This window comes from Seriola aureovittata, chromosome 7, assembly GCF_021018895.1.
Source record: "Seriola aureovittata isolate HTS-2021-v1 ecotype China chromosome 7, ASM2101889v1, whole genome shotgun sequence".
In the NCBI taxonomy this organism is placed as follows: Eukaryota; Metazoa; Chordata; class Actinopteri; order Carangiformes; family Carangidae; genus Seriola; species Seriola aureovittata.
In genome coordinates, this window is record NC_079370.1 from 26,480,621 (window position 1) to 26,501,410 (window position 20,790).

At 42.2% G+C, this 20,790-nt stretch overlaps 2 protein-coding genes across 4 annotated transcripts; both read left to right on the plus strand.

Moving 5' to 3' along the window:
• Nucleotides 1-751: 751 nt before the first annotated feature.
• On the plus strand, nucleotides 752-5,785 carry LOC130172132 (saoe class I histocompatibility antigen, A alpha chain-like). The gene is made up of 3 exons (XM_056380575.1): nucleotides 752-2,371; nucleotides 3,082-3,183; nucleotides 5,694-5,785. Exons 1-3 carry the CDS (start codon nucleotides 2,161-2,163, stop codon nucleotides 5,783-5,785), a joined length of 405 nt encoding a protein of 134 aa, XP_056236550.1. The 5' UTR covers nucleotides 752-2,160.
• LOC130172729 (uncharacterized) lies at nucleotides 5,722-20,053 on the plus strand. 3 transcript variants are annotated; one of them, XM_056381619.1, is made up of 8 exons: nucleotides 5,722-6,065; nucleotides 7,901-8,054; nucleotides 8,762-9,482; nucleotides 11,267-11,405; nucleotides 11,738-11,910; nucleotides 12,953-13,099; nucleotides 13,187-13,395; nucleotides 14,914-20,053. In XM_056381619.1, exons 2-8 carry the CDS (start codon nucleotides 8,010-8,012, stop codon nucleotides 16,195-16,197), a joined length of 2,718 nt encoding a protein of 905 aa, XP_056237594.1. In that variant the 5' UTR covers nucleotides 5,722-6,065; nucleotides 7,901-8,009; the 3' UTR covers nucleotides 16,198-20,053. The 3 variants fall into 3 exon arrangements, with proteins under 3 accessions (XP_056237594.1, XP_056237592.1, XP_056237593.1); XM_056381617.1 differs by having other exon boundaries at nucleotides 5,723-6,065; nucleotides 13,187-13,413; XM_056381618.1 differs by lacking the exon at nucleotides 5,722-6,065 and adding an exon at nucleotides 6,071-6,199 and having other exon boundaries at nucleotides 13,187-13,413.
• Nucleotides 20,054-20,790: the final 737 nt, after the last annotated feature.

Genomic DNA, 20,790 nt, shown 5'->3' on the forward strand with positions numbered 1-20,790 from the left:
GGGTTTTATCTCCATCTCTCTTCTCACTGTTTTCCTTGGAAAAAAATCCCTGCTTGTTTCCAGTTTTATCATCTCCATGGAAACACATCAGTCAACAGATAGGTCCCACTAATAGCGCCTTTCATCCCTGTATGGACTCTCATGGACTGTACCTGTGACAAAACTCTGCATGTCATGAGCGCAAAACACAGCTACCTTCCTCCAATCAGGAGTGAACAGAAGTCAAAGCTTCTGAATCATCGGTCCTGCAGTGTCTTCTTCAAAACCAGATGAAAACATTACTGATGTTGCTCCTTTTCTGTCACCTTTCATCAGCAGGTAGGATCACGTTTTAGCTCCGACGTCTCACTCACACAATACCATTTTAACTGAATCCTACTGAATACATCATGTTTATGAGTGTATGTTTATAACGAAAACCTTGTTTGTTCCACAGTGAAACACACTCTGAAGTATTTCTCCACTGTGTCCTCTGGAGTCCCAGACTTCCCCGAGGTTGTGGCTTTGCGACAGCGACACAAATACAGTAGTACCAAAACAGACCTGGATGAAAAGGATGTTCGAAGACAACCCTCAGCGCCTGCAGTGGTACGCTGCAGAGTGTTTTGAGGATCTGCCTAACTTGATCAGTGATCATGATCAGTAAACATTAGAGTAGGGTGGGGTTGGGTTCAGGTTTGCTTATCATAACCAACTGAATCAAAAAATAAAACCCAACTTGAAATAAAGCAAAGTTTTCCTTGTCGGTCGGTATTGTTCTTTATTTGTGCATATTCTCCAACTTCCCACATTCTCAGTCACATTAGTACAAACTAGATGACGCGGTAAACCTTGAGCTTTCAGGCTCCCAGAGGTTCTGCAGCTTCCCACTTTGACCAGTTGGTCCAGTTGAAGTTAATCAATACAGTAACAATGATTCTGACACTTCTTGGAAAGCTGCTGGTCTTGGTGATGTGGCTTTTTAAAAAAAAAAAAGAATTCCTTTGTTAACACCAGCTAAGACACACCCGAAAATTAGGGGAAGTAAGATGCATCAAAGTTCCCATCTGAACTCAAACCAGAGTTCAGTTCTTGGTCAGCATTTTAAAGTGAGAGCAATTGGTCGACCCAGAAAGGTGACCGTCTCAAATAGGAGAAAAATGAGCTTAATATTCAAAATATATCAGCTATAAAACTGATCCTTATGAATACGGTTTAGAACCGCAACCCAGATACAAATTAGTATTGGGTACCTGTGTAAAAAGAAAAAAAAAGAAAAAAGAATTTAAGTTCCGCTTATCAGTTCCTACATTTCTACCAGGAACTGTGACTTTGTCATGCATCAAGTCAATAGCGCGTGCATTTATTTAGATATGAGCTGGTATTCACCGTGTCAGCTGAGGGAGAGCAGGGCATGGTGTGTCTCTGACACTCCAACGTGTTAAAAGTTACTCAAGAGAGTTACAAACGACCTAGCATGTACGGCTAACATTGCAGCAATGTGAAAGATAGAGCAGTCAAAGTGTGGCTTCACTCTAGAAGACTATGGGGAATGGATCAAATTCAAATAATACCCAACCCTACTTATGGGTTATAACAAAAATCTGTTCTAACAGTGATTCAGCAATTTACAAATAGGCCTACATTTCAGTACAAGCTACCACAACTGCCATTGTTACTTTTAAATTGTGAAATACACATTTTGTTTCATCTCTCACATAAAGAGAGTTCAAAGATGATCTGCTCTTTAATCATGAGCACCACATGACTTTGAGAATAGCCTGAAACTGTGCCTCACACAATGCACATTTTTAAGGTAATCTGGTAAAGTAAGGTAATAAGGTAATAAAGTAATAAGTAAGGTAATCCAGTGTCATCTGTCCATCATTGTTGCAGTCTCTGTTGTGTCTCTGTCTCTGTCTCAGGCGTCCACATTTTACAGAGGATGAATGTCTGTGAATAGGACGATGAGACTGAAGAAGGTATTGGTTTTAATCAGTATGGTTATGATGGAGAAGATTTCCTGTCATTTGACCTGAAGACACTGACGTGGGATGCTGAGAAAGCCAGAGTAAAATACAATGAGAACTTCTTAACTAAGATCTGTCCAGCGTTGCTGGAGAAGTATGTAGACTACAGGAAGAGCTCTCTGCTGAGAACAGGTAGAATCACAGAGCTGTGATGTTCTGGAGGAAAGATGGAGAGGATCTTCATGAGGACGTGGACCAAGGAGAGATCCTCCCCAACCATGATGGAACCTTCCAGATGAGTGTTGACCTTTCATCAGCCAAACCTGAAGACTGGAGGAGGTACGACTGTGTGTTTCAGCTCTCTGGTGTTGAGGACGACATCGTCACCAAACTGGACAAAGCGGTGATCAGGACCAACGAAGGTATGAATGAGATCAGCAGGTTGTTCTCCAGTTTAGCTGCAAATTGTTCATGCAAAACTTATAATGAATTTGGGTTGGTTGGAAATCCAGATATAGTGGTCGGACAGCTCACTAGTGACATCTGTCGGTTAAATCGCTTCGTCAACCCCCCAGCCTCGGGTCAACGAAGCGTAGCCAGCGGGCACCCCCGTCCTCAGCGACACCGTTAGAACAAGAACAGCCTCAGTCATTATGGCCATCAGGCATAATGGGACAAATCCTGGTGAGCTGCTGCATCAGCTAGTAATAGCTAGTGACCTGTCAAAGGATTATCCACAATGCAAAAATAAACTCTACTCCCCTCTTTGCTTGACAAGCCCCATAGATACAACGGCTGGTAGTCAGGCTAGCTTCCAGAGACAATAGCCTGCTGCCTCCACAAGAGGGCAGTAAATAAGAAGATAAAAGCAAACAAGCATCAGCTCCTTCATGGGACAGAACACTGTTCAGAGATGTAAGGAGAAATATCACTTCCACTTCAGTATCGCTCTAATCAATGTCTGTTTTTAGCTTTAACTAGTCAGACACTGCTTACCATGCTTGTCCTGACAGCACGCCACAGGGACATATGCTTTTTAAGATCAGAGTCAAATAGGAGGATGGGTGCACTGTTCTGTTCTGACCTGTTTATCTGTACCGGTCTTAGATTGTGGTATTTTTTTGTTCACCAGAGAAGCCCAGTAACACGACTGTCCCCATCATAACTGTGGTGTCTGTTCTCACTCTCATCCTGATCGCTGTCACTGGATTCATGGTTTATAAAGAGAAGAAAGGTGAGAGAAACCAATGGAAAGATTTCCTGCTTTAATGACTGTTCCAATTCTTTGATTTTAGTCTTTCAGTCGATGCTTGTATCCAGATTGTAAAAAAACAAGCATCAGTTCCCTGCACCGCACAATCATGATAATATGACTGTACTATGATGAAGTGGGAGAGAAGTGTCTTTATTGTTTTGGTGGTACATACTGTAGTCAACTCCAACAGTCAGAGACACACAATACATGAAATATATACATCATGTCATGTTCCCACATATACAGGAAAAGAAATAAATGAAGGGCAGACAGTAAAAGTAAAATGAATTGACTAAGTTTGAGGTCATAGAGGAGGGGATCATATTCACTGGTGATAAGGTGATGAAAGACATCCTGTTGTTAACTGTGACTGAAATGATTTGTCTTTTCTTTTCATTTTAGCCAAACACCCTCCACCTCGTAAGTCATTTTATTTTCTTTCTTTATTATTTGTATTTCAAATGATCAACACACTATTTCCACTTTTCAAATTATTGTGTAGATGAACTTGTTCAAGACAGTTTTCTATATTTACTGTTTATAAAAGTGGACTGTGATCTTACAGCTGCTGGCAGCAGCTCTGAGCTCTGAGAGACTGAATCCAGAAACCTGACTGACAAACCTGAGTATGAGTGACCTCATATGGGATGGAATAAGTCACCACTTTGATATGTATCACATTATATAGTTAAGAGTGTGTTGTTTTTCTGTAGCAAAAGTGCAGCAACTTTATATCGAGATAAGTGGGATTAAGAGAAAAAACAAACTTGCATGAGATTTAAATGTCAAATATAATAGTTTAATTTTTTATCTGATGTTTTCATGATTCACTATTATATTCTATCATTGATTTTACATTGATGCATTCATGTGTTTTGAATTATATTTTCTGGTTTTACAATAACTCAATGAAACATCACCTCTCTTGATGTGCTACTGAAACCATGTTGTTTTCTTTGAGGTCCTGCAGGTCATTGAACATAATTAATGAAAGATTCACCAGAGAAGATGTTTCCTAACTGGTGGCTATTAGTGAGACTGGTGGCTCCAGATAAACAGTGATGGTGGTTGGACCAATAAGTAGGACATGGTCTTCAAATGAAGTTATCTATTAAAGCAGCTGGACCAGCCAGTGTGGTTTAGTCTAACCAGATAATAAGGCAGAGGGAGCGGATGCAGAGTATCTGCTCTTTGATTGAATTACAGTAGGATTTAAAAGCTGCTTAAAGGGACATTAACTCAGGTTTAGAGAAGGTGTCATCTGTCAGAGGGACAACACAGACTGACACCCACTGCAGCGTCTAATGACACGTCAAAAATCATTTAACTGCAGAACTGCTCATCTACAGGATCTGCTTTATCAAATATCAAATGTTGCTCTTTCCTTTTGTGCTGATGTTTCACTTTTCAATAAAGTCTCAACAAAGTCCACATGTTCATCTGTGACTGTAGTTTCAGTAATATGAGTATTAGTTGAGCATTCAATATTCTCACAGAGTAGTGAAGAAAAACAGGGAGAGTGCTGCACAGGGTCAAATAGGTATTGCAGAGAATGTAAAAAAGGAAAACTGTGGAACCAGGTGATCTTCCAGGATGAGGCCGAAGGTCAAACTAGAAAAAACAACTGTCCTGTGTGATAAGTCTTGTGAGAGTTGAAACTGTACAATGGCAGTCAGAAAAAAATCCAGGGCACTGATTGTAGATGTGAAACTAAAAATCCTTTATTAGAATATGGATACCAATGCGTTTTGACTCAGAGTTCATCAGGGCATAAGTGCAGTGATAAACAGGTGTGCAAAATAATAGATTCTGTTGCACAGAAGATTGTTTATTTAATACTCAAACCAGTCCTCAGCTGAAGCAGACATTCATGCACCTGTCCTGACAGCTGATAGATATTTGTGATTAACTGTGATCCACCGCATCTTAACTCAAGTGTTTGTCTTTTATTGTCATTTGAAAGGTTTCCACACTGTGAAAACTGAGTGATCTGTGCCAGCCCTGCTATGTGCACATAACAGCATCTGCTGGTGCCTCTGAACTTGCTCGTAATCTCTCAATTTCTCCAAAATGAGCAAATTCTAATGAATCACTTACTTTGATGAATTAAGATCATATTACATATACATATAACGTTCCCTCCAGGTGCTTTGAAAGTTTCATAAAAATAACCTTTGTAATCTTTAGTGAACCTTTGGGGAAGTAAACATTCCGGGAACATTACCTGTTTGTTGGGAGTCATGTCAGAGCCTTTCCAACACTTCCTGTTTATTAGTCATGTGACCCATCTAACCCAAAACCTGACAGTATCGTCCGTGTATAAAATATTGTTTTATCAGCTATCTCTCTCTCTCTCTGTGTGTGTGTGTGTGTGTGTGTGTGTGTGTGTGTGTGTGTGTGTGTGTGTGTGTGTGTGTGTGTGTGTGTGTGTGTGTGTGTGCTTAATCCGTGCTTTTTGCCTGCTCGCAGCGCCTGTACCTTAATTTCAGGAATAGACGCGCAGGACTATGTGGCCGTCCTCTGCTGTGATCCTGGTTTGAAAGCGGACTGGTTTCGTTGTCACTCCTGGATCGGGGGCTGACGAACAATGCCATGTGGAAAGAGGTGTTTAAGAGACTCGAATCTCGTGGATTGATTGTGGACCTTGACTGATTTCCGGGTCACGTGGTGGACGCACAATGAGCGCAGTGGGAATCGTTCACCAGCCGTAGTAACAGCAGTGGAGGTGCACTGGAATATCGCCGGGGCTGGCCTTGGTTCGGAAACCGCGGCTCACGTGACCGTAGTGGTGCAGCCCGCAGCTCTGAGCAGCCGTGCCGGTGCCGACACCAGCGGTACACCGAGCCCAGCGGCTCCACAAGGTGAATAACAGCTCACCGGAGCCGGGGGGACGTTAATGTGACGCGGTGTGTGAGGGTGTGATGGAGGGTGTGAGTGGGTCCGTTCCCTCGGATTGTCGGTGTGCTCATGATGTAGGCCGGTAATCCTGCTGGAGGTGGGTGATCGATTATTGTCGCTTCATATGTTCTCGGTGTAAGTGATCTGATCAGAGCGGAGGTGACCGCGGTGCAGTCCAGTCCGGTCGGTCTTCATGGTGTGTACAGAGACATGTCGGCTGGCTGCCATCCACCGGCACCGGGACACCGCGTACTGACACACAGGCTGGTTTAAAATGTTTATGAGCGGCTGCAGGCCGGTGATCCTGCTGCAGGTGGACGGACACTTATTGTTGTAACATGACTAGAATTAAACTGTATATACTGTAATCTTCACTGTTACACTGACAGAGGTCTGTCATCACCATGAAGCACCGAACCAACCATCTTCTTTCAGCAGCAGTACTGTGGAAGAAGCCATACTGCAGACATATACCTGTAATGCCTTTGATTATCTTTTATATCTGATCATGTCAGATTGAAAACTGTTCTGCTGCCCCCACATCATCAGCTTCCATCTTGCTGTTGCCCTTGTCCAAGGCTGGTTGTGCAGGGCAGCTCCCACTGTGGAGGTGGAGAAGATTAGTGACTAGGTTGGTGCAGGAGCATGGAGTCCACGCCTCAGTAAAATGAAACACCCGACAGAGTCTTTAACATGCTGCAAAATACAGTTATAGAACAATCAGATTCAGTGAAATGTACATGGATCAATGGGAAATATTCTCTTAACTAAAGTTTATATTTCTGATTGAAAATCAGTTTAATTCTGATTAGTTATTGACTTTGCTGTTGTTTTTGTTGAGTCTTCTTTTAATTCATCAAAATAAGCCAAATTTTTCAAATGTCAGTGTTTAGCAGTTTTGTTTTGACTGAATGTATATAATAATAATGTATATAATATATAACTAAAAATGAATCAGGAAACATGCCGGTAGCTCAGATTTGCTAAAGTCAGGTAATAGCTAGATAACTTCAATCCTCAGAAAACCGCAATTAACTCAAGGTCCATTTACTGGCTTCTTCCTGAGCTTTCAGCCACATCTCATGACAACTGAGCAAACTGCCAGCAGGGGGGAGTTTGGCTCAGTAGTTAGCAAGTAAGTTACTATGTCAAGGTTTCTTTATCAAACTGTTTCCACATCAGTATTGAGGCCTGGTGCTCAGGAGGCTGAGTGGTTAGCTTCCAAGCTGCTCAGTCTGCATTTCGAAGTGTCCTTTGACAAAATACTGAACTTTAATTGCCCCGATGTATGTGAATGTGTGTGTGTATGGAAGAAAGTGCTATATGTGTAAGGAAAAGTGTGTGTTTCCAATGTAAAACGCTTTGAGTGGTCAATAAGACTAGAAAAGCTCTATTTACCATTTCACTGTTTGTCTCCTGTCACAGTTTCCTCAGTCCGCCTTATGATGGTGCTAGTTAATCCAATGTTAAATTTATAGATTATCTATATATATATATATGTATATATATAGAGAGAGATTTTTTTTTGAAAATTTACAATTAGAAATGTCCTCAGAGCCTGTGAATGAGAACTGAAACATGGTTCAGGTTTTGTTTTTCTTTTAAGAGCCTGAATAACATGAACAACACTTAACACATAGTTCAGCTCTTTCCCTGTGTTTGACTGTTGTGCGCATTTTAATTTAGAAATGATTCTTTCTTTATTTTTGTGTTATGACCACAGCTGTGAGGTCACTAGAACAGAACAAGAGAAAAAGGGTGTAGCTGTATTATTACTGTTATATTTCCTCTTTTGCAGGAGAGAGCGGTGGGATTTCTACACCTGTAGAGAAAACACAGTGGGAGGGTCAAAGGTCCAAGAAAGAGGTTTCTGTAATTCATGTGCCCCTCAGTCTCTGCTGGGCAAGATGAGTACAGACAGACCCAAACGGAACATCATCAAGAAGAAATATGTGAGTGCAACTTCCTGCCTTTTTGATCTTTTCATCTTTATTTCCTACAACAGAGAAGCACAGTGGATGTTCTCAGGCCCAAAGTGATGAACAAGACTGTGACATGATACATGTAGCCTATTATAATACATCCATGTGTACTTGTTGTTCAAAGCTTTTAAAGTTTCTCCAGACATGTTTTAAAATAATTTTTAACATGGTTTTCACACATAAATCTGGGTCTGAAGCTCGTCTCCTCTTACTTCCTCATTGATAAATCTGGATCATCTCTTATGCCCCGCCCACCACCTGCTGGCTCCAGGTGGACAGGTGAAGGAGCAGAGAGTATCTAGATGGTTAGAGGAGGAAACATCAGAGACTCAGCCTCATGTTTGAGCCTCAGTCAGACCCAGACTCAGATGAGGAGTCTGAGACCAGAACCAGAGACTAGCAGACGGATCAGAGCGGTTAGCGTAGTTAGCATCTTTTATTTGTTTATGTTGTTTGTTAGCTTGTAACTGGCAGTGGCTGACACAGTGTTAGTGGTTGTGCTAATGCTAACTCACTCTCTCTGTGCTGATGAGGTTTCAGGTTTATTTAGCCCCGCCCCCTGTTCTCACAAGTTGACAGGATTGGTTCCTGAGGTTTGTGACGTGTGAAACCCTGAATCTGTTTTTATGAGACTGTCATTGGTTCACTGTGTGGTTCATTGGTGTGTAACTCTGCAGGACATCAGTGACGGGATGCCGTGGTGTGAGGAACGTTTGGTTCGCAAAGTTCTGTTCCTCTCCCTCAGGGAATTCAGAGACACACACCGTGCCACACACAAACACTCACACATACACACACGCGCACACAAACGCACGTCGAAGAACACACTCCTACATGCTCCACGAAAGGTGCAGACGCTACCTAACACACACACACAGAAGAACACACGCACGAGACAGAGTGCCCACACGTCACAGCAGAGAGTCACACACAGACCACCGAACACACACACACAGAAAAACACACACAGTTCACAGAATATGCACATTTCAGAACACACACACCGTCATGAACACACCAACAAAGGGCAAAAAAACAACTTGTCTCAGGACTCACACGCACCAAAAACTAAATGTAACTACACACTGCAGAGCACACACACACAGTCAAAAACGTGTACAGGGAAAATGACACACAACGCACAGCAAACAGACACACAAGAAAACACACACACACTCCAGAAGAACTCTGTATCCACCAGGACACTACGCTCACATAAAACACACAACACAGGGTCGCTGCCGAACTCCAAACACACACAAACTGAGAAACACACACACAGTGCTCAGCGCAGACACTCAGTGAAAAACACCTGCACAGCCGAACACAGACAGACGCTGCTGAGAACGCCGGCCCCGGCCCGGACTCTGAGGTCACACACTCCCACGAGCCTCAGCGGTCAGTACCACCACTACTCTTCTTCTCTTCTGTATTAGCAGCAGGACCTGTCCACACTGATACATCTTAGTCTTAAAACTCCGGGGTTGTGTTTCAATCCCCATAGACTCCCATGTTAAAATGTCCTACTTTTTAATTTCTAGTGTTAGGACCCTAGTGTAGGAAGTGTTTTCTATTCCTAGATAGGATAGATTTTTTTTGTGATTAACAGTCAAATTATTTAATAAATGAGAGATTTTATGGCATTCAGGTATTTGTTTTACATGTTTTACAAATGTTTTACCTGAGCCATGACATACAACAAAGAGCAATCATATCACATCCATACAGGGTTAGTAGTATACAACTGTTAAATGTCTTTTTTCATGTAGTGGTATCGGATCAGTATCGGGAAGGAAAAAATGATATCAGAAACATCTCTACCCTCAACCTTTGTATTAAATAATCATCACACACGGCTCCATAGGTTTTATGTTTGTCTGATGTTACCCAAGTTGCCAGATTGTGTAGGAAACACAAGCTAGACACACAAGCCACACACATACATACAGTTTCAACCCCTCTGTTACCACAACCTGGCACACACAACCTGATTCAAACTAAACTTGTTAATTCAATGTTCATGAAATGTTTCTCTAATGATAATATTAATTGACGTGATGGAATTTGAATTTAAATGAATGTTGTCATGTGTTTATTATGTAGCTGTATCATTAATGTATTTAGTTTAAACCCACACCCTGAAAAAAAAAACAATGTAAAAATGGCCTCTCTCTGGCTCTGTAGTTTGCACAGAGATTATTCAGTGTGGACGAAGCCTCGGTCACAGCTGTCAGTCAGTGTTACTGCTGCTGTGGAAGATAATTCCAGTTCATTGCTCAGTCTGACTCTCACAGTGTTGTCCATCAGGACCAAAACCATCGTTCTCACTGATCACTGAGATGTGGGAACAGTCGGACGATCAGACAGGAAGGAAACAAGCTAATAGATAATTGAAAGCACTTTATTCGGAGGTTAAACTGACAGTGAGTGCAGCAGGAGCATCACTACCATTCCCTCACTGCACAGGAAAACTGTTTGTACGCAACGAGCAAGCAAGCAAAGCTTTATTTCTACAGCACATTTCTTTCCAGGTGGAGGCACCATCTGCTGCACAGAGCATGAATTATCAAGGAAGTTGCAACCACAAAAACTATGTGGATAGTGTGAAGATAAAACATTAGACACAAATTAAAACAAAACAATAACCATTCAGAAAATAAAATAATTAAAACCATCAACTAATCAGTAAAAAAGATATGTAAATTCAAACTTTAAAAAAATAATGTGATTTAAAAAAAGTAACTTGTCCAATAAAATATAAGACATAAAAACTGAAAGAAATAAAATGGTAAATTAAGAGCAGCAAACCAGACTACTGGAAGGAGTAGCTAAAAAGGAAAGTTTTCATTTTAGATTTAAAAGACCATAGTGAAGGAGCAAGTCTAATATGATTCGGTAACGTGCTCCACTACCACAGCGAGTAGAGATTGTCAGAGTAAAAGCATGAAGCGGGTCTGTAAGCTGTGATGAAGGTTTACGACCAAGAGATTTTTAATATTAACTTCCACCTTTGTCTTCCAAATAAGTTTGTTTCCGACCCGCCTGCTCGTCTGACTGCCTGTGTTTAATAAACCTTCCCTCTGTTGCTCCTCTTTGTCTCAGTCTTGTTCATGTCACTGTGGTTTAAATGCCTCTGTAGATGGTGAAACTGCTTCATGTAAAGCTGTGACTGTGCTCCTCAGGCTCCCTGGTTAATGGCATCAGCCGGTGTCAGTCCCTCCTGTCAGCGAGTCCGAGCTGGAGCTGGCCCTTACAGACTCGCTCCCCACAGCGCCGCCCTGCCAGCATTCACCGGGACAAGGACGACCCTGCCAGCAAGAGGTCAGCTGACCTAGTGTGTGTGTTTTACCTGTAAAGATGTACTGGGCCCTTCAACTCCCCCTTAAACCTGATCTGCATTAAATAGCTATGTCAATATCAATATATCAATATAATCACACCTAAATGATTCTATGGGCTCAGTCTTAGCAGTGTGCCACTGTTGAGTGAAGCACACTGAGCAGGGTTTTGTTGTGTTGTGTTTGTGTGTCTGCACATGTGAGCATCATATCCTGGTTCTGAGATGATGATATGTTGATGATCATCACGCATTCACATGGCATAAATGTGCACGTCTGTCTGGTGATGTTGAGGATCAATGTTTGTGTGTGCAGACCACGGCTGCAAGCACAGAGGAAGTTTGCCCAGTCCCCTCCCAGCTCTCCAGGACCACCAGTGTTGGTGACGTCGGCACGGAGTAACCACAGCCACAACCTGGCCGTGGTCACCTGTCTGACCAGACGTCGACCCAAGACTGAGGACTTCTTGTCATTTCTCTGTTTGAGAGGTAAGAGACAGGCTCAGATCCTGATTAGACACAAGAGGTTGATTGATTGTTGATTTCTGCTACATCCATGAATGTTCATGACTGCGTGAGTGAGTGAATGAGTGATGAAGTTCCACTATTGGTCAGCTGAGTGTGAAAATGATTTGGCGCAAACCTTTTCTATTACATCATCAGGGGGCGTTTCCTACAGACACAAAACACTTGTGACAAATCCAGCAACTTCTTGAACAAACCTTAGCTGTTTTCCGTGGCTCTCCATTGTTAACCTGACAACTGTGTGTGTCATCATCCACTCTGTTTCTGTGAGATGACTGTGAGTTTTCTTCAACTGGACAAGACTCTCCCCACTTTCACCCAGGTTGTGGACTCCACTGCCAGAGGAAACCACACCCTGGACCTGCTGTATGCTAATGTTGAGAGGCCTGGAGATTCTACCTCACACATTGCTTTTTGTACATTTTGGCAGACTTGTGTTTGACACAGGCCTTTATTTTAATCCCCTCTGTAGGTGGAATTGGTCGTAGCCATATTTTAGTACTTCATTGTGATCCGCTCCTGTTTGCCCTGTTAGTGTTATTGCTGTTAAAACAAAAAGCAGTGACAATATTGTCTCATGTCGTTTTGCTGGTATTTCTGACTACACAACATTCCATAGTGAAAATAACAATGGAATCAGAAATGGACTTTAACTGTCAGCGTTCACACTGCATGTTGAGAGAATCTTCTATTAAATATTAAAGTTTATAAATAAGTATTTTGGCTGAGTGGAGCTATCCATGGTACTGAATGGAGGATTTAATTCAGGCATGTCAAATTATCATTTAACATGTTGTTTTGTCACAACTGCTACAAAGCAGTTTTTTCAATACAGTTCATCTGATTCTCATGTGTTAGCTGCACATGCAGTAAAGGAAAGTGAGTGTGAGGTGCAGTGAGGTGTCATCGCAAAGAGAAAACGTGGCTTGGTTTAATGTCTACGAGTGACACACGCACATGCACACACACACCAAAACGAATAAAGGCATTTCCTGTTTCACTTCAGGTTCGGCAGCATTGCCTAGCAACATGGCATTCTTAGCAAGTGGACGAGAGAAGGAGCCAGGTGACACTCAGCATCTTACTTCCTGTCTTTCCACCAATCACAGGACTGCAGCTGATGGGAAGAATATGAGCATATTCAGTAGAACAGGTACTCCTCTACTGAGTTGTCTGTGTATCAGCCTGTGAAGACAGCTGCTTTAGTGAATATCCATCTGTCTGTCTCACTGTCCTACAGTGCAGCGGGACTCTCGGCCTCTGAGAGGGAGGCCTGGAGGCTCTGCAGCAGTCGGCTCTTTCTGCCCTCTAACTGCCAGGGCTCAGGGCAGGAGGGACAGAGAGGGGAGAGAGGAGGAGCAGCAGAGGAGGAGGAGAGAGAGGATGGAGGAGGACAAGAGGGAGGGAGCTGAGAGACACCTCCTGAGACCTCGCCAGCTCTCCCTACAGGTCAGGAGGACTAACAAGGTCTGATCATCCTTTCTCAATGCTTCTCTGTCTAAAAGCTGTCTGCTTGTATCATCAGAGTTATGGAGACTGAATTTAACATGGATACACATACAGTTAGTTGATTGTTGGATAGCGCTGTCTTTATCTTGTTGATAATGTGCATTTCTACACATAAATGAGCCGAAAGAGCAGTTGGCTTGGAAACGCCCACTCAGTTTGTTTGCCCAAGATGCACTGCTTTGTAGCTGTTGTGTGTGTGTGTGATTGAAGTATATATATCTCAGTAATGCCTTGACGGAACTTCAAATTCAAATTTGGCACAAACATTCACTTAGACTCAAAGATAAACTGCTTAGATTTTGATGGGCAAAGGTCAAAGTTCAAGATCATGCCACGGTGATTTCACGTTTTTCTGAATGCAATCAGGAACAATCAGGAACACCCAGAGGGACTTTCATTGCTTCTGTCACAATGTGACCTCACAAAAAACGTTTTTGTCCATAACTCACAAATTCATTAACTAATTATGACACAATTTAACTCAAATGTCTATAAGGATAAAAGTTTTATCCTTATGGTCAAAAGATCAACTTCACTGTGACATCATAATGTTCTGCAAAAACACTTCTGGCTAGTACTCAATGCTGTAACTTGGCTGGTTGGCATACAACTGTGAGGCAGTAATTCTAGTTTCTTTTGTTGATTGTATAAGAAGTTTTATGGTCTTTAATCTCCGGAGCTTCTTAATGTTTATTGTTGACCATTTTTGTTGAATCATGATTTGTGTTTTCTTTTCTGGTTATTTCTAATAAGGCTGTATGACTTTTGCCAGCATATGTCTATGTTTATTGGTGCGTTAATTTCCATCAACTGTTAATAAGCAGGGCAAAAACAGCAGAAGAAATGTGGATAGTGGATACAGAAATTTTCTTGCTGTCTGACTTTGTAAATCAAACGTGTTGATAGTTGTTGTGAACAGCCACCCATGAAGGCAGAGTGAAGAGCCAGCCGCCACATTTTCAGTCTCCCCTTTTAAGACATTCTTGGGTTTGTCACATTAAAAGTTACAGAAATAGCTGGAGGTAGAGAGGGAAGTTCAAACCCTAGTTCCTTCTCACCTCTGCACAGCTGACCAATCATGACATGAAATGGGTTTGAATGTCAAATTGCTGTTTTCAGAAAGTAAGAGAAATGATTGGACGCAGGCCCACAAGTTTGACATTGGAAAAGTGTGGGGGGAGGGGTTTCTGAAGGCATTCAGCCTTGTGACAAGCTCTTTTGAAGGAGCAGACTGGCAGTTAAAGTCACATCCACCTTTGAGCGATCAAATGAAGCCTCTCTCATATTCCTCACGCGCCATATTTCCTTTCACTTTGAAGTGAAACACACTACAGAAGCGAAACATGCTCTAACTGTTTCTCTGAGCCTCTAAAGAACAATAGGTCATCCATTGGCAGAATTGTACCCATGACTGTTTTGTGCCAATATACAAGCTGTCATGACCTCTTTCTCTTGCAGGTTGCCATGGTGACTGGACTTGCTCAACAAAGAACCTCCTGTGTCAGGTCAGTCCCTACCTTAAAGCCGAGTGCAGGGGTTGGCAGCAGACGATCCCCCAGGCCCTGCACAAGGCCGAGCAATACCTGTAAACCAAGAGGCCACCCCCAAAGCAGACCCCAGGAAACCAACAACAAACACCTCTCCCGGCATAGCAACCACCAGCTGCCTCGCAAAAAGCACCTTCCTCTCCACCACCGAACAGTCTCGAACTACTATAGCAACCCCAAGACCTTCAGTGGTCTCCAGAACTCAGGGAGAAATTCGGGCAGGACTCCAGCTCAGATACCATTGACTAATGGCTCAGTCATCAGACACCTAAGTGAGAACCCTGGGGTCCTGAGGTTGTCCAGAAGGAGGAGAGGCCTCCCACCAGACACCAGCCCAGCCCCTCTGAACCGGGGTACTTTGGACAACAACTCATCAAAGAAGTGCAGAGCACTGCAGTACAACAATGCTGATGTCTCACTGGAGAGTCACTGCCATATTGGTGAGATCCTACAGGAGGAGGCCAATGCTGACAAAGAGGTTAGAGAGGAGTACGTGAGCCATATGGATAAAACCACAGGAAGCCACAATGAAGAAGTTAGACAAGACAGATGTGGCCATGTTGGAGAGACGAGACTTGAGAGGGGCAGTTGTATCAGTGAAGACCTACAGGACCAGGTAAATGTTGGAAAGTTGAGTTTGACGAGCCTCACTGCTCTGGAGCCCTCTCAAGAAACGGTCGACTTCACCAATGTCATCTCAAACTACAACCTCAGCCCCGTCAGCGAGGTCATATGCAGACACGTGAGAGAGAAAAGGCTCCAGAGAAATCAGCCCAATTCATCCACAACCCCCAAGCCAATCAGCAGACCTACTGAATCCAGGACTGTTGCCAGAACTGCTACTGCGAGGACTACTGTAACTAAAGCTGCTATCAACTCAGTGACATCTACAGACGTATACACTGACCCACCAGGCATTTGCTCTGCCAAGCACACTGCTAAGGGAACTAACAAAGGCACGAGCAAGGACGTTACCAAGTGTACTTCACCAGCCAGCAGTTACTCTACCCATAATTCCAAAGGTGCTGCAAAGGACTCTTGCAATGGTACCACAGAGGACTCCATTAAGGACAGTACACCTGTCAGTAGCTATTCTAGCACTTCCAAGGGCTCGACGAAGGGCCTTACCCAGACAAAGTCTACTACCTCAGCTATTAAGACCAGGACCAGCCCTCGAATCCTTCTGAAGCGCTAATGAACAGCTGAGCTACATCTGAAACGTTCACTATACTGAAAATTCATGTTGAAGACAAAACGACATTGGATACTGTTGATCATAAGCAGTGCATGGTGATGGTTGTTGGCTGGGTGGATAGTGACGCAGTGTCAGTGGTTGTGGGATCATTTTAAAACATATTACACTTTGTATAGGGGCCTGTATAGTGATTTCTGATGCTTCCCTGCTGTATCTGAAACAGTAGGTTGATTTTTTTTATTATATTAACAAAGGAGGAGGCTCTGGTTCTTATCAAAGCACATACATTAACTTGAGGCAGTCTGCTGAGCAGTTTTCAGTAGCTCACCCAGCGGAAGCTGTCATGCATACGGCTACATGCATTCGCTGCGGTGCTTTTTGGCAGGTTTCTGACCATCAGGTCACAGTACTGAGAATCAACCTACCTACTGCCATTTCATTTAAACAGGAATCATCTGTTCAAGGTTGTCTTGAGGTTTCTAACCTGAAATCTCCACCAGGACTAAAGGATAGGTTCAAATTTCAATTGTCTAATGTTTATATGAACAATGAAACAGGTTTTACTTGTGGTAATCATTCCTCCTGTTCATAATGTCCTTTCCCAAATTAATTTCAGTATAAGTGATGGAGGACTAACTGTCTAAAGTTCCTTTTCAACTGGTCAGAAAACCCGCTAAGACCCGCTAACATCGGGCTTTTGTCGGCAATAGAAAAGGGAACAATCTGCATTCACACGCGGGTCAAATGATTCTGTAGTAGACGCAGGTATTTATTGGCTCCACTCAGCAGTGATGTAAACACAGAGCACAAACACCGTAAACACACCCGTCACCTGCCCAGCACCGTGCTGTTAAACCAGAAAACACTGCAGCTACACTGCACTCCATAATGAAAGAGTGAACTGCAGCCCTGAGATTATAAAAACACACAATCACAGATCGAAGTGTCTCACATGGAGGCTCCGACACTGACATGAGCTCCAACCCAGAGGTGAGACGCGAGGGATCCGTTTTACCAGTTTGTACAGCGGCTAGCAGCTCACTCTCTCTCCACTGCGTCCATTTGTATGTGTGTGTGTGTGTGTGTGTGCTCTGTAACTGCATGTGGTGACGTTGTGTGTGTCCTATCCGGCAAACTCGGCTGGCAGTATAAAAGGAGTCAGTCGCTTTTGTTTTTAGCAGGTTTACCTGTGTGTAAAAAAAACAGTTTGTACCTGCTAATGTTGGTGTAAAAAGGGTATAACTCAGACTGCCAAAGCCTCATGTTGACTCTGTACGGAACGAGGAGCGGGGATGTTCTTATCACTTTCACTGGAATCAGATTTATGGAGGAATGATCACAGCAAGCAGAGCCTCTTTCAACGTTCAGATGGGCAGGAGAGTATTGCTTTGAGACTGACTTGTAAAAATGTGAACCTGTCCTTTTAAGAAGTCAGTGATGGAGACATCCATCCACTCTATCCACACCCACCCTGACCTCCATCATGGCCACCAGAACCAGATGTGTAAAACCAGCTGCACAGTCACCAGCCCAACAGCCTATGTACTATCAGAGGGACCTCCCAGTCAGGTAGGTTACGGTTGAAGTGCACCAGAACAAAACTGCTGTTGTTTTTATTTATTTATTTTCCTCTACTGTTGAAGTCTCTTACGTCCGTACTGTCTGTACCGCTCCCAACAGCTCTGTACATTAGTGTTTTGTTTTTGCTTCACAAGAGAAAGAAAACAGACTTGTTTTGTCAGAGGAGGAAGGGTCCACGTGTTGATGTGTTGATACCTTTGTAGATACAGAAGGATATGTGATTTGTGAGCGGCAGATATTTAAATAAACACGTGTGCTTTGACCTTCACTGTTAACGTGGCCGTCACATGATAATTGACTGTATAAAACCCCTTGATATCGTTGATTTCCCTGAAATGTCAGAAGGTTTTAGGATCACATCAGGTGCTATCAGGTGCTATCAGCGTGCTCAAGAGCTTATTTTTTGGAAAGTTTGGTAGAAGAGTAGTAAAACTGTATGGATGTATTAAATAAAATGGGTTAACACATGAATTAATATTGCACATTTCCTTACTGTAAAGACCCGTGTAGGAATTAAAAAACAAATACTGACTTTGGTGACTCTAAAAGCTGCTGTGGGGAACGCAGTGAACACCAACATCATTTTAAGTTGCTCTAATCACGATATTCAACACACAGGGGCTTTAAATAATTGTAAATGAGCTATTTATACTCTGTTGATATATATTTTATCATTCTAAATCACTGGTCAGTGTGTTAATTTAAGGCCAACACATGTTAAACTAAGCTATGAATAAAGGCATGAATCAGTTTTCATATTCTGAACCGTCTCAGCTGTGGAACTTTTAACAAAACGTACTGAAGTTATTTGTTAATGTGAATAAACACTTTTATTGTGTTTTTATCTGAAGTGTTGATCCATAAGAAGATATATTTGTGGTTTTAAGAACCAAAAACCATCTCTGTAGTTTCACATCTCCTCTCTCAGGCTTCTCTCTGGAGCTCTAGTAACAACAGGTCGGTGAGCCAATCAGAAGAGAGGAGGCTCTGAGCCTCTCTTCTGATTGGCTGACTGTTTTCTGAGTAATTGAATAAAATACAGCAGATTTCAGGTAAACACTCAGAGAAACCATATCTTGCAAGATTGGATGGTGGGTCCAGGTGGGCGGAGCTTGGGGTGTGGCTGAAGGTGGTGACTGCTTTGTTGTGACATCACAAAGTTACAGAAGTCCTGACGGCTGGTTTTAAGGCTCAGTTTCTGAATCCAGGCTGTGTGCATTTCTCTGTGGAGTGAGGCTTTGATACTTTCACAGTATTTATATAGAACCTAGACCTGATTTATAATCAAATGACACATGACCTTTAAATTCTATTTATGTTTTATTTATAGATTTCACTGTCATTGTGAAATGAAAGCTCTTCCACTCATGGTGCTTAATACTTAACATCACTGATTCATTGGGGTCTTCCAGAAATCATACTAATTATTAATTATAAACAAATTATTTACTACAGCAAACACAGCTGCTTTGTTGTAGTCATTATAAACACTAAATATTATCATGATGCTTCCTTTTATAAGCAGCTTCCTCCTGATTGGTGCTTTGAAAGAGTTATCACATGTCTCCATTTCAGGTTAATTAATTTAATGCTTTCTACTCATCAGTGATCATTAATTACAGAGCCATCTGGCAAGTTGTGTAGCTACTTCATCACTGCAGCCAGTTGGACTCCCTGACACAGGACTCACTCTGTATATATGACGTGTGAGCAACTCACTTATTCTAAGTAGGTTTCCTTACATAACAATGAGCTGTAACACTGTTATTACTGTCGTCCATGTTTTGGCTTCAGTGGGACTTTATTGAATAGATATGACTTTCATCAGGGACACAAAGTCAGTGCTTTCAAGTCCATTTGAAAAACGTGTGTTCACATCGAGCACCTCACACTAACTTCATTTAGAGCAAAAATGTGCAATACACTTGTTTCCTGCAGATTCTGTTTTTCATCTATTTTCACGACAGCTAATTTCAGAAGACGAGTTTCCAACTGAGAGAGGACATAATGATTTCATGCCTTTATTCTTGACTTTATGAATTTAAGTGTTATCTAATACAACTTGGAAGTGTTTGTTGTTAATCAGTTGTTTTGTTATACTGTATCTCTACCTGTCATTATGTATTCATTGCTTTTTGGTAAGATGAGCAAACTGTCGACATTTAACACGTGGAAAGGCAAATATTTGTGCAGCGACGTCTAAGCTAACTGTAAAAACTCTGTAAATGTGAATGATTTGAATGAGAATTTGCAATAAAATCCCTTTGTATATTTATCTACCAGGTGTATTTAGCTCATTTAAACTGAGGCGATATCCACACACTGCACCAGTGCTGAGCAGAGAAATTGCCTTCCTGAAAATGCTTATGCTAACCCAAAACAACTCGCCTTTTGTTCCAGTATAAAGAGCTTGAAGGTTATTTAAATACCAGAGGTTCTGCGTATGTTTCCTGTTTATTACAAATCAGGTCTATGTAGTGTAAACCTTGCTCTTTTTCTGGTGGTTTCCATTTATTTCTTTACAGACTGATCATATTAACGTTTTCAGATCCATCAACATGAAGCTTTGCATTGTTGGATTGTTAAAAAATGATAGTGTAAATACTATGACTACTACATTGTTTGTTCCATTCTGTGAGTTGTTATGGCCATGATGTAGCACATATATTTCACACTAAGAATCAGAAATCAAAAATAAATGGCAGAAAGTAAATATAGTGCATTAAGGACAAAATATGGAGCATGAGTGAAATAAACAATCCTAACCCTCCATCATTCCATCAGATGGAAATATTCCAGATGTGTTGTGCTCTAATCTGCACTTCTCCAGGGTGAGTCAAGACACTGGTTGTGAGTAATCAGCAATACAGAAAGGTGACACACCTGATGGCCTACCTGGTCACCAGTCAACCAACCTGTGGAGGATTTTGGTGCCACATGTTAAGACAGCTACACCACAAGCATCAAAACACCAAATGAAGAAATATGCTTTGGAAGAATAGTCAGACCAAC

Excerpts from the sequence above, each read along its gene's own strand:
- LOC130172132 (XM_056380575.1), top strand. The coding sequence starts at position 2,161 with ATGTTCTGGAGGAAAGATGGAGAGGATCTTCATGAGGACGTGGACCAA. Across the intron at positions 2,372-3,081 it reads GGTGATCAGGACCAACGAAG|AGAAGCCCAGTAACACGACT; the intron begins GTATGAATGAGA and ends TTTGTTCACCAG. Across the intron at positions 3,184-5,693 it reads GGTTTATAAAGAGAAGAAAG|GAATAGACGCGCAGGACTAT; the intron begins GTGAGAGAAACC and ends CCTTAATTTCAG.
- LOC130172729 (XM_056381617.1), top strand. The coding sequence starts at position 8,010 with ATGAGTACAGACAGACCCAAACGGAACATCATCAAGAAGAAATAT. Across the intron at positions 8,055-8,761 it reads ACATCATCAAGAAGAAATAT|GACATCAGTGACGGGATGCC; the intron begins GTGAGTGCAACT and ends GTAACTCTGCAG. Across the intron at positions 13,414-14,913 it reads AGGTCAGGAGGACTAACAAG|GTTGCCATGGTGACTGGACT; the intron begins GTCTGATCATCC and ends TTTCTCTTGCAG.